We start from the raw sequence: 18746 nt of genomic DNA, 5'->3' as shown, positions 1-18746 counted from the left end.
TTCCATCATCAACACTTTCTCAAGAGCACTTGCTCTGAAACCAACTCTGAACCGCGCACAGTTTCCGGGCTAATGTGGCTCTGTCGGCACCTCGGAGAGTAGGAATACGAGTTCATGATCAGAGGGCATTACCCGCTTCCAGAAACCTGACTGCATTGACGTCGAGTAGGTAATCTGGTTGATCTGTGGAGATAAATAAATAGCAGATGCTCGTTGCGTAAGCGTTTCCCGGTAAAATGCACTTACTGTAGGGCAGTTCATGTCAATGTGAACACCACAGCGGATTCCGGGAGGTGATGTCCAATGCCGCTATATAAACTCACTGGCTCGCGAGGCTCATTCCAAAGCAACAATGGGATGCATCATTCTCCGCGAGGCAGCAAGAACAGAGTGAATGCATGTCCCGGGCGGTAAATCTCATGTGCGTCCAAGACCATATCCCATGCTCCTGATGATGGAGAGCCACTCCTGTCTCCTCGCAGGTATTTGCGTCCACATACTTGCCAGATGGTATGACAAAAGCATACAAGCATGCATGCTGTAGAGAGTGGCAGTCGCTCTGCCTGGAGCAAATATGTGGCCTGCTAAACTCTTCACAAGACTTGCCATACATTTTGTCGTCGCTTGCGTCAAACCTTGCGAACAGTATCCTTCGGGTGCTTTTGTTTCCAACCGCAGCCTCTGTATATCCTAGTTTGGCAGTTCCAGTCTCGTCTTAGATTGCTGCATGCTCAAGCGCATACCCGCCGGCGTGTACGTCCGTCCCCAGATCGCCAGCGGCAAGGTGATATGTTCCAGGCACTAGGTATGTATAAAGGGCGCAGGTCTTGTTACATTGTGAGTTCCTCAAAATCGACCGCCTGTCGATCATTGTGAAACTGGTTCAGGATGAAAAAGCTGAAGTCTCTTCCTGCAGTATTTAGGACTCAATGAACACCACGCATCTCGGTAATCGCTTCGTCTTGCCACCTAACACTGCTTCGCCCTGTCAGTGTGTTATTCTACTCGAATCATCAAACTAGCTAATTTGAGGAAGTTCATTAGACATCCGCGTTGGTGCTTGTGTAGTAGACCCGCATTCAAGGTGTGTTTCTCGCCATTACGGACAAGCACGAAGGCTGGAAAGCTGTGGAATTGGCTGCGAGTAGGTTTTTCTCGCACAACCTGCTTTCATTAAATAAGTAGCAGTCGAAGTGGCATCCAGGGGCTTGAAGAAATGCTGATGTCTTGCGGGGATGGGAACACAAAATAGTCTGCTGACTTCTCAAATCGCTAATCTCTACCCAAGGCAAAAGGAACCTGAAAAGTGCGCACCGTCACACAACCGTTGTAACCCAAACGGAGACTATAAATTGAACACAATTTGACTTCAAAGGACGCTCAATGATGCAATAGTGAGAATACTGTGTCTCTGGTTAAGGCACATCAAACATTATCGACGACAACGAGCGACTTCAATAGTCTGCTCTCTCGGGATTACATGTCGCATGGACCTTCGTCCTTCCTCGTCCATGGCGTCTGTTGAATATGCCGAATAACACACAACCACAGACGACATTGTAGGCACCGATGTCTTGCGCATTTCAGAAAATTCACGATGTATCAACTCTTACGTTGATACTGAGACATCTGTGGACTAATTGCCCGCCTTATTTATTGCCATTGGCTCCTGCCATCGTGGAGATAGAAAGTCCATGACAATTTATTTGCTTAAATAAAAGAAAACCCCTGTCCCCAGCTGGGACCTAGCGAAACAAAAAGCGCCTAGAATGACATGGATCAAGCTATCTCAAGATCACGTCCTGTGTGCTTCAGAACACGACTTACCGGCCATCCTCCCAGGCCTTATTTAATTTCAAATGTGGCAAAGACAGTTCTATCAATGTCGTCATGAGATTGGACGGTTGAAAATGACAGGAGAACCGCAAATCGCATACGTCAGGCCTGAGATATAACCTGCTAGATGAATCACGCCTAAACGTTCAAATTCACCACCTTCCGTCACTGCCTCTGGTACCAAAGTATTCTCGACTTGGTAAAATGATGAGGATCGTCTGATCGTCGACGCAGCTGGCTCGCCTCCACGATCCACGTATATATGATGATCTCCAGCTCGCACGCGCACCATTCCGCAGCGAGATTCCCGCACGACGCATTCATCCTTTTTCAATAAGCGAACCGTAGGGGCATGAAATAAACTAAATTTTATACCCCTCTTCATGGCGGAGTCGTACTTTGTCAGCGTAGCAGCGCCCTAAACCGCATGGAAGCGATTCTCGCAAGGACAGAATCATGTATAAATTCAAACTGACATGCAGTCTTCTGAATCCTGCCCACGCCTAATTGCAACTTCTGCTAAGACTTGTTTGTTTTGCTTCTTGAATCGCCTGTAACCAAAACGGTCAAAGTCGTTCGACGGAATAGAGCTTCAACCTCGAGAGCCACTCTCGCGATATTTGCAGCCCACACGCCGTCCGTCATCCTCGCCGTCCATCCCGTGGTATTCCAGACATATCCTCCACCATGCATCAAACGCTGCCCGAGACGTATGGACCGATTTGAAAAGAATGTAAATGCCGGAATCCCAAAAGGGTACCTTGCAGGAAAAGGAAGATAGCAAAGGTCACAAGTTGGGCGTCGATTTGCCCTGTGTTTTTGAGTTCGCAAACCTAGCAAAAGCGTCACTATTTATATGCAACCATGCCTTAGACACTGAAACATCTCCCAAACTCGAAGAATCGAATAGCTCAAAGGGTACGGGGTGGTCCATACTGGCTTTGCACCTTGTTGACCTCCAAGATCAAATCCTCCAGGGCGAAATGGGCAAACCAAAGCGGCGCATCTATCATACCGTCCAGATTTTGAAAACCAAGCGTTATTTACCACGGAAAAGCCTCGATGGCTGATGCCGCAAGGAGTTGTGGTGATGGCAACGCCAGCGAAACCATGACGAACATCGAAAACAAAACATTACAATAAGATCTACCGAAATTCAACAGCATCCCTCACCCTTCCCAAACCCCACCAAAAGAAACAAAATTCAAATCCTCTACCTCAACTCTCCCATTTACCTCTCAAGCAATACCTCCCAGGTCCTCATCAACCCATTCATCTGCCCTCATCCACCCACTTACACTCCAAACCAACACCAAACCCACGTGCCCTCCCCTGCACGTCACACCCCCACAAACCCCACTCCTACCCATCCCATCCAATCACATCCCCAAAACCAAAGCGGTGTCCCCCCCAGCCCCAGCCAAATCCCCACATGACACGGCAGAATCCCCCGGTGCAGCTCCCCAGACAGCTCCGCCTCGCAACATCGTCACCACCTCCCCTCCCTTGCCTCGCCTTCAATCCAGCTTCAATTAATCAACCCAGCAACCACAATCAACCCGACAAAATGCCGCCGTCGTTCAAATCCCTCTTCACAAGCTTCACCTCCCTCCTACCCTTAACCCACCACCAACACCCGCTCTCACACGACGCAGTAGCATGGAAGGGCGAAGTAACCCCCTACGAGCCCCTCTCCGGCGCCCCCTCCTGCCCCGTCGACGGCCCGACAAGCTGCTCCAGCCCGGGCTCCGGGACCGACTCGTGCTGCTTCGTCGCGCCGTCGGGGCGGATTTTGCTGACGCAGTTCTGGGATGACACGGTGCACACGGGCGGGAGCGAGGAGGACTGGACTGTTCATGGACTATGGTACGCTTCACCCTCCTCTCTTCAATCTAAGGCTACTGCGTATCGTCGCTGGGAGAATCACATCACAGACAAAAACTGGCGGAATTGACTTCAAGACCCCTCATGCAAAACACGCACTGACACTGAACCTTCCAGGCCGGACCTCTGCGACGGGAGCTACAAGGCCTTCTGCGGCATGACGCCGCACTTCAACAACATCACCGATATCCTCCGCCACTACGGGCAATCCGACCTGCTCGCGTCCATGGAGCGGTACTGGGTCGCGGCCTACGGGACCAACAACCACCTCTGGGCGCACGAGTACAACAAGCACGCCTCGTGCATCAACACGCTCTCGACCCGCTGCTACGGCGAGAGCTACGACGCCGGCGTCGAGGTCGTCGACTACTTCACGCGCGCGTTTGCGCTCTTCAAGCAGCTCGACACCTTCACGGCGCTCGAGCGGGCGGGCATCGTGCCCTCGCGGGAGAAGACGTATCCCATCAAGGACGTGACGAAGACGCTGGAGAGGCTGAGCGGGGGCAAGGTGGTGCTGCGGTGTTCGGGGCGCAAGAGGGATGTGCTGCACGAGGCGTGGTATAGCTACTTCTTGAAGGGCAGCTTGCAGACCGGGCAATTTGTTCCCGCTAGCGAGCTGGGAGAGCATGGGGACGCGAACAACTGCGCGGACAGCGTGCGGTATGTTCCGAAGCGGTGCAAGGGCAACTGCCCGCCCAGTTCATACGAGGATCTGTAAGAGTATATTATGGGACATTGGTCTGGATATCTTGGCGTTAGGGAATGTGGGGATTATTCATGAACTTCCTCCTGTCCGGAGCACATCGTCGGCAGTTGAGCTGTAACAACATTTCTTCTTGATCAGTTCGCAGCATGCCCGGTGCTCTCCCTGCGAAGTGTCTGATATGATGGCCGGCAATTGACCTCCATGTTTCAGCCCTGGGTTGCCGGTCGGAGGTTGGGAATGTTAACGCCGATCCAGCTGGGCCATAGCCGACAACAGCCTGCCGTCTCATGAAACCGCGCATCAGAGATGGGATGGACAAAGTCTAACCAGGTGGTCGGGGCGCCCTGTCACTGGCGAACTCTGTCGACGACCACGGCGGCATCTTCCGCGGCGTTGGACAAGAAACAAGCCGCGGAAGGCATCCAGACCTTTCTGGGCCGTGTTTGCGAACAATCAAACGGTTGTGCAGCCATGTGTTGACGGCGGTCTAGGATGCGCAGCGCACGAGTGTTTGGGGCGCCACGGTGTAGATGAGGCAGCTGTCTGTGTCTGTTCCTCAGCCTTGCATGTCACTGGCCGCGGGTGCTGAAGAAAAAGAGGCAGACTGCAGTAGCGCCTTATCGGGCCGACCGACAGCGCTAATCCGGGAACGGGATGGCGCATGTGGAGGTGGAAAGTGGGCTGAGAGCGGAGGGGGGACGCACAGAATCATTCCATCGGATTAGGGGGCGCGGTGCCGTTCCGCCTGGTTTGGTGAAAGCGGCCTCCGCAACCCCGGCTGCTCGAGCGCTGGTTCGCTGGCTCACTGGCCGGTACTTGGGCATGGGGAAAACGGCGGTGGAGCTGTGGACGGACGGCGATGTGCTGATGCAGCCATCTTGGGCTGGGCGCTGTCATGGAAGGGATCAGAGCAGGGAGAAGACGCCGTGCGCCTGGGAACTGGCCCTGTGGAATTGCTGTTTGAGGAGATTCGCATATCTCTCTGCCCAAAGGACATGGGCATTTATGGCGGCTGTCGTGCCTCTGGTGCCACGAGGGGGATGCCAGGGTCAGAACAGGCTCTCCAGCCCCGTTGCGACTGCGTATCCGTCGAAACGTAGCATTCCTAGATGCTGGGACTGACACGATTATGTCGACTCGCATGTTTGTCCTCAGCTGCTGTGCCACGAGGGACTTTTTGCCGCTGACATAAGAGCAGTCGCCCTCCTCCGGGCGTGCCGGGAGGACGGCATTTGCAGACAGAGGCGGTGTTGATGCACGTTAGCGGCGGCGGGGAGGCAGGCGGCGGACACTAACACGCCGTCTCATGTACGTGTAGCTGTAGCGTTGGTTTGGCCTCCGCCACGACGGGGTGGTTGCCCTGATGTCTGACTTTTTTGTCATGATCAAAATGAGTCCTGAATTGGATGTCAAGGCCGGCGCCAGAGACAATGAAGTTGAGATGTGGTCGTCATGGTCTGTATCTGGCACAAGAAGACCTTAGAAATGCCTCTAGATGGATTGGCAAACATTTGCTGGGCAGAAGTAGACGACCTGCAAGGCAGTTGACGCCGTGACAGGCTGCAAACGGCGAGCTGCGTCGACCAAGGAGGGTGGTCGAGGGCAAGACGTTGTTTGATAGGCGGACTGGAGCGAGTAGAAGCACGGTGGAAGACAATTTGGAAGGTTCCCTGCTGTGTCGCTTGAGGGCGATCTGGGGGATGACAGGCCCAGGGGTCATTGATGGAGGGTGACTGTGACTTGTGAGATTGCTTGCGAGTTGCCAGATTGCCAAGACCAAGCCGTGTTTGCGTGTGGACAGTGTGCCGACAGGATTGCGGAAGCCATCATTGCCCAGCATGAAGCGCTGGGGATTGTCTGCTACGGCGAGCAAAGGAACGGCATCTCGATCGATGCCCATGTTGTGGGTTATCGAAGCATGCTTGCTGCATGGCCATCATAGACCGATTCCAGCCCCGTCAGAACACAGGAGCCGGTGAGAACTTTTGAGGGCTGGTCGTTGGGTTAGAGGAGACCAAGTGCTCGGTCAGTGGGAACAGACGCTGCAGGCTGTAGTGTTGGACGGCGCCTTCAGCCATCCCAAGTGTCGGACGATCAGCATCTCGTCGAGGCCAACAGAACAGAGTTCATGCTCTGCTGAACTACTGGATGGTAGTGGCGTCGAAGATTGGTCGGCATTGACCCGAGCCCCATCGAGAGTCGAGACAGCCGGTGTTGAGAGGCTTTTTCGAGAAACCTGGAATGCAGCGTCCCCGCCATTGACAGAGACAGCAATAAGCAATTGCAAGCAATGTCCACGGACCGGCAATACGGAGGCAGGGCAAGACATTGCATCCCGGGTCAACGGTGTCCCTGCGTCCAGCATCCCCATGGGCGCATCAGTGCGTCTGTTTGTGGCTGCTGGCGTGGCTGTCGAGGTGCGGCGAGGGATGTCCCTCGCACAGGCGGTTTCGTGTGCCTCAAATTTCGAAATGTCGAGGAGCTGCAAGACAGTTGGCAACGGGCAGGAGATTTGAGTGGACTGGTGCAATTATGGGCAGAACGCAGTCGATGCCGGCTTGTTGGGACGGGACAAAAGGCTGGAAGTTGGCTAGGGGCCCCAGCAGGGCCAGATCAGATCAGATCAGACAATGGGCGGTAGCGCGCCATGGCCCATAGGACCCAGTGAAAACAAAGGGACGGCGTGGCGGGCTTGGGGTGCTCGCAGGCGGTTTGGCTCGTGTTCTGCTGGCGTCGTCGTTGTTCGTAACGAGTGCCGGTGGGCAAATTGGTGGTGATGAGGGTCGAGTACGGGAATGGCGGAGGGGCATCACGAGACCAGCAGCTGAGGTGATGTGGCTTGCCCAGCGAGCGTCATTGTCGTTCCGCGGCTTGCGCATACCGTGAAAGATGCGTCCTGAACGGCCACCACAGAAGGAGGTCGAAAGTGAGGCGAGTATTCTGTAAAACCCTGACCTCGGTCAAGTTGCGACTGAAACGTCGAGAAAAGGACGGCGGCTGCCGTTGCCGTTGGGTACCGCGAGAGAAGAGGCGACTGGCATGCAGCAGCTGGAGGAGCAGGTCAGCGGACGGCTCAGCACTGCAACGGCCTGGACGTGAGTCTGGACAGCAGTCGGAGTGCATGTACTCTCCGGCGGATGGATGGGCAAGAGGTACATCGAGGGCATTCGTAGGCGCAGTTGCTGACTGTCTGTCGCTGAGGTGGACTTCCAATGGGAGGTACAAAGTAGCACCTGGCCTCTGCCTCGGTTTGGCGTTCCTTGAGGTACGAATACTTGGACAGTGACGCCTCCCATTGGCCTGCTCGTTACGAAATGCCATGTACAGGCAGCAGCTCCAGCCTTCGTACGACGTTGCAGGCGGCGTCTCCCGCGCATCGCCCTGTGTTGCTGCTTCTGCCAAATATCCCTCTCTGCCTCTTGGCCATGACGGTCTCTTGCCCTCATCTCCAGCAGTTCCGTGCAGCCGAGCTCAACAGCAGTAGAGAAGAGGACTTGCTGGCGTTCGGGGCTGTTTCCAGTGATTCTTCAGAAATATCAGGGACCCCTTGGCTCCTCTGCATTGACCGTGGAAATTTGCACCATTTTCACAATGGAGAAGAGACACAATAGGCGATGGAGTGTTGACAGCAGCAGGTAAAAGGTACGTACCGGGTACAATGCAGACAATAAGGACGAACAGACAGAACACAGCAAGGAAGGCGCCCCCTGCGCACAGTGCCGTTGGTCTGGTGAAAATGACGCCTCACTGTGGGGAAGCACCCGAGGAGAAGGTGCTCCTGCCCGGTTTCGTGGACTGTCACCCCAACTCCCTCAGGTACTGGGTAATGCCCACCGTGTCTCCCCACAGTGTGTCTGACAATTTTTTCATCTCCTCAAGGCTGTGACCTGTCTCGTTGCTAGCGCCTTTTTCTCTGCCCAGTGCTCGTCTCCTCCCCCGGGGGCAATGACCAGTCCAGAGGCCGTCTCCCCAAGCCGCGCCTCTCAGTCGGGCTAGCGTCTTGCTGCAAGAGGCCTAGCAACCCAGGCCAAGCCCACCAAACACACTAGGAGCGCCCCCAAGTATCCGTACACCGCAGAGGTACCTCTTCCCGTCACCTCGGGCACTGGAAGGAAAGTCCTCTCCTCTGGCCTCTCGTCCTCTCCTTCCCGTCGATTCGATTCCCATTTTCGTAGCAACAAGTGCAAGTGCGAGTGCCCACCACCCTTGTTCATCTTCAGACTCTCGCGCGCCGCTCTTTCCCTTATTCTCCACTCGTTGACCACCTAGCTCGCACTACACCAACTTCCTTCCAGCCCGTGCCGTGCCTGTCCTCTTTTCCTCTTCCACTTTCCCTCTTCTACCTTACATAATATGTGACTTCCCTCAGCCCACTGCGGTTCCATACATCCATCCTCCCTCGCCCACCCACACCCGAACTCCTCTTCCTCACCAACCTACCGACCCTCACCGAGAAACCACTCCCAGTCTCTCCTTCAACATCGCCAGTTGTGTTTTTCTCTCGAGGCAAAAGCGACAAACTCCAGACGAAACAGCCACCGTCGACGTCCGGCACTCGATTAACGCTTGCTATTCTTCTGCACAGACGACTGGAAAGGGTTGTAACGGGCGTTGCAGCCCCGGATTTTGGCACCATCCCCCGCGTTTCGCTCCCAGCGTGTGCATACAGAAAGGGCCGAATACTGCGATCCATCCTCACAAACTCCTCCACGACTCCCCCTTCCCACGCCTACCACTTCCCTTATCAGTCCTCTTTCCCCGCAAAACTCAATCGTCTCTTGCGCCCGCTGGAAATCTCGCTGTCGATGCCATCACCCGCCGCTTTCAGCCACAGCCGTGCAGAGTAATCGCAGCAGACCCATCCCTAACCCGCGAGACGACGACACCCGACGACGCCCACGACGGGACCCCGACACCAGCAATACCGCAACCACGTCTTCACCGCACGTCGCCAACATGACACAGGCCGTCAAGCGGGCCTGTGACGCCTGCCATCGTCGCAAGGTCAAATGCGACGGCGTCAACCCGTGCCGCAATTGCCACACTGCCCAGCTGTCCTGCACCTACAATGCCATCCCTCAGAAGAAGGGCCCCAAGGGCTCCCGCGCAAAGGTTATTAGCGAGTTGAGGGAAACACAGCGACAGACGAGTCTGTCGGCAAAGGTCCAGAACCGCATGAACGGCATGTCAGGCCCTCCAGGACCCGTCAGCCTCGCCCCGACCCCCGGCCTGCTCTCCAGCGAGCTCGTCAAGGAATGCATCGATTTCTACTTCGCCAACCTCTACGAGAAGATGCCTATCCTCGACCGCCACAAGATCGAACAGCAACTCCCATACATGGAGCGCGACCCCGACACCTACTGCCTGCTGACCTCTCTGTGCGCTTTCATGATGCTCCAGCCCGGAATGTCCATGCCCGCCGGCGACCCCTTCAACCTCGACGTTATGCCTGGTGCCTCCATCGTCGCCACCCAGTTGCTTTTGGAGGAGACGCTGCAGGTTCGCAAGGGCTACGATTACCTCACCGGCCCCTCGGAAGGCCCGACTTTCAATACCCTCGCCACAAACTTCTTCATCTACGGTTGCTACCACGGCATGGAGATGCACAACAAGGCCTGGTACTATCTCCGCGAGGCTTCCACCATGATGCACATGAGCGGCATGACCAAGGAGGAGACCTACCGCAGTCCCCAGTGGGACAACGCCGAGTCCTCTCGGAGAAGACGCCTCTACTGGCTTTTCTACGTGATGGAAAGGTAATGAGCATTTTTCTTATTCCAACGCCATGTTTCATCACTAACGGGCGATCTTCATTCAGGGCCCACGCTATTCAGCACCAGCGACCTTTGACACTTCAAGCCACCATTCAACCGCCTAACTCCGCCGATGACCCGAGCGACCCACTCAGCCACCAGCTCAACAGCTTCATCATGCTGGTCAACCTGTTCCATCCCTTCGACGACGCCTTCACAGCCGTCTGGAACAAGACCCGAAGCAACCTCTACGTTTCTAACCTGCAGAAGCAGTTGAACGAGGTCCTGCCGACATACCTCTGCCAGGATGGACAATTGTCCGACTTGCGCACGAACCAGCAGTGGCTGAAGACCACCGTCTGGCAGCTGACCCACGGCAGCATGAACTCTCAGAACGAGGAGAGCATGAACAACTTCCAATACCCCGTCGACTTGTCACGCGAAATGTTGATGAACCTCGCATCTCACTTCCCTGGACAGGGCATGGAGCTCATGGGTTCCGGACTGGTAAGAACCAAACTTCGCTGAATGAATCGCAGTGAGCTGACTAAGATACAGATCGAAAAGCTCTTCCAGATCACTTGCAACATGACCGACTTCCTCGCAGTGCAACCCGCCGCCCGGGACCCCTTCACTGTCGGTCCCCGCGAGCAACTCAACCAGACGCTCAACATTGTTGCCGTCCTCCGCCACAGCGATTTCCGCTTCCTGCCCCTACTTCTCAACAAGGTCGCCGACATCATGCCTCGCCTGACCAACCCCATGCTGCAGAACGCCCCCGAGAACGCCAACCTGGGCGCTATTGACATTTTTGACGGCTTCGGAAACGCTGGCATGGCGCAGCCTCCCCAGATGCAGATGCAGATGGACACCGACTATGACCGGAAGTTTTCCGTTGCCGACTATGACAAAAAGTATGGCATGTCGGACATGAACAGCAACGTAAGCGACGCCAACGTCTCCACTGGAGCCCCGTCCGTTTCCGTGCCTGCCACGACTGCAGACATGAACTCGCCTTTCGCGAGCTCGCCAGCCATCATGTCTCCACCCATGGAGTACCCACACAACGGGATGAACGATTATGGATGCGCGCAAATGCCCGATATGGTCATGAGTCCGATGGGCCAAAATGGATCGTCGATCGGTGGTTCGAACCAACATCAACAACACCAGTCGCATCACATGTTGCAGAACCAAGGCATGAATCAACAGCAGATGCAGCCCAACATGACCCAGCATCACAACCACAACATGCAGCAAGGCCAGAATATGGGCAGCATCAGTCCACCGTCGTTCCAGGGACAACAGCAGATGAACGCGCCGTCAATACCGACATCCCATCCAATGGGTCCCGGTGGGAACAACCTGATGAACTCCATATCTCGGCAGCAACCCCAGCGGGCCAACAGTTACGCCATACCACAACAGCCGTTGCCGCGGACTGTCGGCGAAACTTTTCACGCGCTTCAACGAGCCAACTCGGACATGCCAGGTATGACTGGCATGCCTGCTGAGATGGACTTCAATACTCTTCGTTGATCTTGTGCACATTACTGGCCCCATTTATAAGCATTTAGTTGACGCAGATTGTCACATGCTATTAATTTCCTATGTCAAGCGTCGGCTTCTTCTCCTAAGACCTTTTTATTTTTACTACACATTTCGGCCATCCTTGCGATGGGGCGCGGGTCGATACCGCAGCCACTTGAGGAGAGTCGGCAACATAAAAGTGCCTTGGATTGGTTTGGGAATCGGGATTGCGAAAATACGGACTTGTGTACAGGCTAGGGACGCGGAACATTTTGCATCTGCCGATTGGTTTGACATCGGCCAATGGGTGTTTTGTTTGGGAGTTCATGGATCTATCAAACGCACGCAATATCAAGAGGAGGACTCGGGATATATATATGAAAGCATTGATGGCCGGCGTGGAAGCTATTGTATGGTCCGACTACGGCCGAAGCTTGGTAGCCGGATCGCGACCACGCCGGGCCTCGTATGAGAATTATGTGTATGCTGTCGGCAGACTGGATACTCGATAAGATACTAGATGAATGAAGAAAGAAAACTAGATTGAACTTGTGTGTTTTGTTTGGTGTTCAAGCGCTTGGCTCCCGCTGTGACATGAATATTGCTGGCGCGAGACATGGCTCTCTACGGAACAGTGGCAGCGACGAGAACGGCGACGGGGATGGGGATACGGGCTGATGCTCTCCAGTTAGAAGTAAACTTCGGATGTAATTTGAGTGAGAGCCCAACTCTTCCCCTTTTCGTCATTTTGTCAATGTTCTCGGCCGTTTAGGAATACGCTGGGAGTTTGTCATGTGGGAGACGGTGGACGACGATGAGGGAGCGATCGCGGGGGATCGAAAGCGCCGTGACCGTATCTATGCAATAGATTATCTGAGTCAAGAAACAGCAGAGGCTGAGTAAAGGTTTCGGGGAAGAAACTCGGAATCATGGATTCATTGCCTTGCGGGAAGGAAATGGTCTGGCGGTGGCTTTTATGGGAGGTCGTTGCTGGTTGGAGCATGGTGTTGGCGTGGTGTCTGTGATTATAAATGATGCTTGCGTTCTGGGACTTGCGATTCTGTACGACGCAAATGTAAAAGTTCGCTCTTCGAATGCCGTAGATAACATGTCCTTCATTGCAGAGCCGTCTTCTGAGGTTCTCTCGGTAGTGAACTGGACTTTGCGTGTTGAAACTGCGTGGGGCGTTTTGTTCTGTAGGAATATGCTGGAAGTGAGGTGCGTCAGAGATGAAGGATGGTGTTAAGGGAGCGGCGGCAGGATGGCAGGCGATATGACGGCACCTCTGTGGACTATCTGTGAAATTAAGGACGCCGCATAAGTCTAAGCAGAAGATCACCAGATTGCTGTGTTCCAAGCGAGATGCGATGATGATGGCTCTTATAATCCGTTGGTGGAGTCATATCTACGTTATTATCTTTCCATGTATAAAGGCATGCTGACTTACTGAGAACTCCTGTGTCCGGCGCAGACAATAGCAGCCCATGAATCGATTTTGAGCAAGCTCTAGTCGTAAGGCTCTTCTGCTATGGATAAGCTTTATTGTCGGCAACGCCAGCCCATCGCAGCGTTAATCGAGCTGGGCGCGCCTTACGTAATCGGCGATTACGTAAGGCACCGGCCTCCGCGATCAACGCCGCGATCGCGGCCGCTGCCTCTAACGCAGTTAACCTCATCCACATCACCACCAACGCAGTTAATATAATACGATATTTGCTGCCCACAGTGCCCTACCAGCTAGCTGGTCCTGTGAGACCAACATTTATGTTGCGCTCTGAGGTGTGCAGGTCTGGTTATCGGAGCTCGGTTCCTTGTGCTAGAATACCTCCAGAGTGAGGCATGAGGGAGACGACGGACGACGGTCTGGTGGGGGTTGTAGCGGGATTAGGGACGGGGGAGAGGTGTTTCGGGGTCGTTGGGGCTGTTCCGGTGGGGATGTTGAGTCGTGACAACTTCCCATTGGCCTTTGCCTGTCAACATGCGAAACAATGGTTCAATTTGGGTTATGGTTTAAGGGTTTGATGTCGTAGGTCTTTATATACTGCAACAACCTGGCTGCATGCTTTGGGATGAGCGTGAGGAGTTGGGAAAGTACATATATTGCCAGTCAGAGCAGGTTTTCTTTCTAGAACGATAAATGGCCGGCCTTGATTGCTCTGGTCGTGCTTTCCAACGGATGGGGGTCTAATCATGGTGCTTGCTTGCCTCGCTCCGGTGATAGAATGGAGAGGTCTGAGAGGTCGTCAGTATGTGATTCAATGGATTCTGAATTTCCGTATGCGGAGGAATAGTGTGAGAATAGGAGAGAGCACGGACGATGGAAGTGTCCACATATGGATTGGGTTCGGCGAGGAGTGTCACAGTAACCATATACGTTAATAGCTGGGCATTCAAGCCAAGGAAAGACTAAGGAACAGTAATCACTGCGTACGAATTCGACTGATTGTCTTGGCTGTATAAGATTAGACCTGGTGTGCTTTAGAAGGGGCTATTCATGTTTGAAGTTAGCAATGCATGGGGTGCGGCTCGGCGACAAGAGAGTTTGGCTCAGGCGAGCGATGAGAAGAAAGTTCAGGAGGACGGCGCTTTCTTTTAGGGGTTGTGTATGAGCCTTTAAAGCCCGGTGTGGTAGCAGATTTCCTTTTGTAAGACGCCAATCTGCTCCGCAGTCAACGTTAAGTCAAACAGATGATTCGAGGGAGATGGTGCAATTCTCGCCTCCATGTTTGAAGCTGTAAATGCACCAGGAAGCTGTTGGGCTATTGCGGAAGAAGTGGACGCATGATGTTGTTCCAGATGGAATACTAGTGGACCGAGAGAGACGGACGGTGATGGCATAGAAGGGCATTATGAGGAAGTGAGGATCGGAACCGGGAGTTGTGATGGCTGAGCCACAACTTTTAGTCAAGAGAACATGATCATAACCGAACCATTATTACTTCTTTGCCCCTTTTCGACAGGATCTTAACAGCCCTTGAGATAAATCAGTATGCGATGAGGGGTTTCTTATATAGGCTGTAATTCATGACGATGAGTTGATGCAGTTGCGAATGTGGTTCTGGAGGATCATTGGGTCTTGGCGCGTCTGGAGAAGGGTTTAGAGAGCGGGCTTTGGTCGAACTTTCGTCCCACAGCGCAATGAGGGGTTGATTCTTTCCCGTGGCATCTTTTTGGCTCGTGCTAGAGACAGCCTGATGTGACGGGGTTGAAGGCGTTTTCTGCGAGTTGGCATCCTCACAAGTTTGCGACCGGATTGCACGGTGGATTGGGCTGGAATACGTAGAAGATAAGTGCGAATGGAGAAGGGTGAAGAACAGAGGGGCAGTGGTTTCCTTGCCTTGTCTTGATATCAGTTCGGTTGAGACTCCGACTCTGTACTGGGAAGAGGTTTTGGTTGGCTACTGTTGGAACCGAGGAAGACGCGTGGTTGAATTGTTAGGAAAGCTTTAGAAAGAAGTTTCTCTCCTTGTTTTATACGCTTGAACAGGTGACCACTCAGTGAGGAGAACCATCATTATTGCTCTGATGTACTTATGGGCATTTCGCGTTCTTGTGCGGAGGCCTTTCCTACAGGTCGCAAGCTGCACCGGGATATTCTTCTTACTTGATGACTTACATAAAGTTGATGGGCACTTTATTGCTACGTCCAATTTCATGCAGCTTTTGCCAAATTGTATTTGTTTCAATCTTTTCACAGTGACGGCACGCCTTTCGATGACTTATCTGGGCCTGACAACGATGAAACTTTGATGCAAGCTCGAAAAATGCTTCTGGGAGCCTTGAAGTCTAGGCTTCCCGTGACTGTGAAGATTAATACGCAAGGGAGTGCGCTAGATGACGGACGTGGATGGGGGCATGCTCGAGTGTGGCTTGGACGGCGGCGTACGAGTTAAAGGGATGCTTCATTAGAGGTAGCATAGCTCACGTCAACATTAGGTCTTTTCAGCCTAGTCCCGATTCTGAATTTGACGACCCAAGCACGTATTTGTCTCGCGCTGCTCTAGGCTCATGGCGGTGGTCTGCTCCTTAAATGCATTCCATCGTGGACGATTGAACTCTGGGCTGTGTCCCCCCTCAAGTTGCAGGAAGGCCTTCAGCATGCGACAGGAAGAGTGAAATTCGGAGATCTTGATCCGCTTGAGTATATATTAGTAAAGACATCTTCCTTGTTAATGGTAGTCTTCCACAAGAAAATCAAATTCTCTGAGTCTATGTGAAGTTGACGATTCGGCTTCTACTTGCCTGGCTTAGTGTAAGGTGTAACCGTAGGCTGTTCAAAACGACCATTCTGTTATTTGTATCAGACAAGAGCCGTGATCATATTCCGGATACTTTGCCTCAAATACTCTGCAGATAACGGGGCGGCCTGCCAGCGACGTGAATAGAAGCCCTTACCTTCAGAATTGAGATGTGGAAGCCAACCAAAGCGAACGCTATCAATGAGTAACATAACGGTGACGTTTGTGCTGCTGGAATGAGAGACAGGCTTTCAATACCCAGTATTGTTTGTAGACAGCATAAGCTCTGAGTAGACCGCTTTTTATCGTTGATCACATGACATGAAAATACCTAGAGCACAATGTATAAAAATTGAAATGCATTGAAGCCATCATGTTTTCAATGTTTCTGTGTCTGATGATCACCTCTCCCGAAAAGAACGATAGTACTAGGGCGTCCAGGTACAGCATGCCAAGGCATGTAGGGATGATGTTATGGCGGATTTGCGCAGATGGTCGAGTCATCATTAGAAGGACGTCTGATTATCATGGACAGAATAAAATGGGAACGCGTCAGATCAGTGACAACAGTTTTGGTGGAATTTTGGACATCAGTGCGATCTGAAAGCATACCGATCTTTGTGTCCGCATCTCCGTGGGAATGAACTTGGGACTTGTATAACCGCTGCTTCTAAGTAGCAACCCTCCCAGACGATCGCTGTCTAAAAGGTTACAAGTAATCGCTGCGAAGCCTTAAATATGATCCACCCGCAAAGATACATTCTGGTAATGGTTTACAGTCTTGGTCAAGTCCGAACTCGAGACGGGTGTGGTGCGACCTTTGTGATGGGAGAGGGTCCCAGTTGGGGCTGCGAAAAGAAAACACAAGAAATGTTTCATTTTGGAGCCTTGGTTCCCAACCAAATCAGTAGGGTCGATGATCCCAATCCGTTTCTATTGAAGAATAAGGTAGTCTTGTCTGATCAGACATTATAGAGGCGAAATCCTGCGGCTGCACATGCTGGGGCGCCATTTAACTGCTCAAGGCACGCCTTATAATTAGGACTGGAATACCCTAATGACAGGCAAAATGAAAGATGATGACATACTTATTTTTTCAGGACCGGGACTCGAGGAAGCTATACAGGAAATCACAGAACAACGCCAGGGCCACCCCAAGCCGGCTGGCCCACCTCCTGCGAGAGCTGAGAAACGGGATTAAAGGTTCGTTGGTAGAACCTCATTTGTGTAGTTTATCGATACTTGCTCATAGAGAAAGGGCTTTTATAGTTGGGCTCTCTCTCGGAAGTTCATGTCGACGAAGTAAGGCAAGTTAGTGGTTTCTGTCTGGCCCCTGAGTAAACCAATGCAGCGCTCTGGTGGCATATGGTAAGTGGGGAGGACCTCGACTTGATCCTCACAATACATTTGTCTCCACTTGCGATGAGGCCGTGGGTAAGTTCCTGACTATTTTGGAGATCCCCAATCATTGTCGTTCATTGCCCTCATTGTCTGGGTAATCAGAAGTTGACCAGAAGGTTCCCCTCCGACTTGGGTCGTGTACATATATCCCTACTGACAAGGCAACTTTGTATGTACCCATACGGAGGAATGTACGGTCCTGAATATCTTCCTAAGGTGCTGAATCGTCGGAGAACAATACGATTCAAGTCGATTAATGGAAGAATCAGAACTCGTTCTGAAAGAATAGCTGATACAAGACGCTTAGACAATAAAGCATGACGGCGATATATAATTTGCTTCCGTCATATGCGCGCACATTCGAACAGTAGAAACAAAGCTGCCTAGCAGCGACAGCTGGACCTCAAGTCGATAAGTATATCTCAGCTGATACCTAGCTATCCTCATTCCCTGATTCTCGTCCTCGACATATCATGCTTGTCAAGGCTCCTGTTCCAAACTCTGCTTTTATCCTTCTTCCAAGGCCCCTGTCACCTTAGATGAAAGAGCGTGTCATTTCTAAATAGTGACTGAAACTGTTCCTCTCAGCAGCGGTATGTTGACACAGTTGTCCATGACAAGTCGCCCGTATCATTCATCACTAGAACTGTCAACTTCCCAAAGACACAAACATGGAAGCCGTAATTAAGGCGAAGATGGATAACATACGATGCAGTGGGCACGCGTAAATCTGTACGTCGTGGCCGAGATGCAGTTAGAGGAGCCTCCCGCATTGCAATAGACTTTGTTGCCCAAGTTCGTTTCCCCGTAGACGGCAGTGCTGCAGACGTCATCGCAAGTTCTGCCGTTTGCATGCACTGCGCAGCAGTGGCTTCCATCCGGCCAATGGCACTGGCAGTAACCGCATGCTTCGACAGTGGCCATGGCGAGTGCCAAGATGGAAAGAATGGAAGCGAGTTTGACCATTGTGCGCAAGTTTATGAGACTTGAAGAAATGCAATTGTATGGGCAGTGACAGGGAAACGATTGACGATGTATGCAGGTGTAAGGACGTAAGTAGGTAGTGGAGGACAGAGACAAGGACAGAGACAGAAGTAGAGGATTGTTATCTAGCACTTCTTATACAGTTTTTCTTGGTGCTGTTTCAAATATAGTGCGTAAAACAGGAAGTCCTCGTCACTCAATTTCAATTGTGGAAGAGTCATGATCCTGAAGTGAGTTTTCAGGACGGCGGTTTGATGAACGCGAGCTGCTCGCATCAGAATCTGCCACCGCTACATTTCGGCAAATTTAAGCCGTATCAACAAGCTATGGGCAGGGTCGCACCAGAGGCGGTGGGTAATAATAAAATAGACTTTATCAACATCTCCGTGTTCACTCATGGTTTTAGTCGGAATA

At 52.5% G+C, this 18746-nt stretch overlaps 3 protein-coding genes across 3 annotated transcripts; 2 read left to right on the top strand and 1 right to left on the bottom strand.

The window, feature by feature from the left end:
• Window positions 1-3403: 3403 nt before the first annotated feature.
• Window positions 3404-4438, top strand: rntB (Ribonuclease T2; the record flags this gene model as incomplete). The annotated part of the gene is made up of 2 exons (XM_036639874.1): window positions 3404-3702; window positions 3838-4438. 2 exons carry the CDS (start codon window positions 3404-3406, stop codon window positions 4436-4438), a joined length of 900 nt encoding a protein of 299 aa, XP_036494893.1.
• A 4944-nt stretch (window positions 4439-9382) lies between these two features.
• CGCS363_v008024 (putative sucrose utilization protein SUC1) lies at window positions 9383-11718 on the top strand (the record flags this gene model as incomplete). The annotated part of the gene is made up of 3 exons (XM_036639873.1): window positions 9383-10182; window positions 10245-10686; window positions 10738-11718. The coding sequence occupies 3 exons, from the start codon at window positions 9383-9385 to the stop codon at window positions 11716-11718; spliced, it is 2223 nt and encodes a 740-aa protein (XP_036494892.1).
• Window positions 11719-18032: 6314 nt separating this feature from the next.
• On the bottom strand, window positions 18033-18272 carry CGCS363_v008023 (uncharacterized protein; the record flags this gene model as incomplete). The annotated part of the gene is made up of 1 exon (XM_036639872.1): window positions 18033-18272. The coding sequence occupies one exon, from the start codon at window positions 18270-18272 to the stop codon at window positions 18033-18035; it is 240 nt and encodes a 79-aa protein (XP_036494898.1).
• Window positions 18273-18746: the final 474 nt, after the last annotated feature.

The sequence above is a fragment of the Colletotrichum siamense genome (assembly GCF_013390195.1).
Source record: "Colletotrichum siamense strain Cg363 chromosome Unknown KSG_Cg363_contig05, whole genome shotgun sequence".
Taxonomy (NCBI): domain Eukaryota; kingdom Fungi; phylum Ascomycota; class Sordariomycetes; order Glomerellales; family Glomerellaceae; genus Colletotrichum; species Colletotrichum siamense.
The sequence above is the reverse complement of the archived record's forward strand: the minus strand, read 5'-3'. Positions and strand labels throughout refer to the sequence as shown.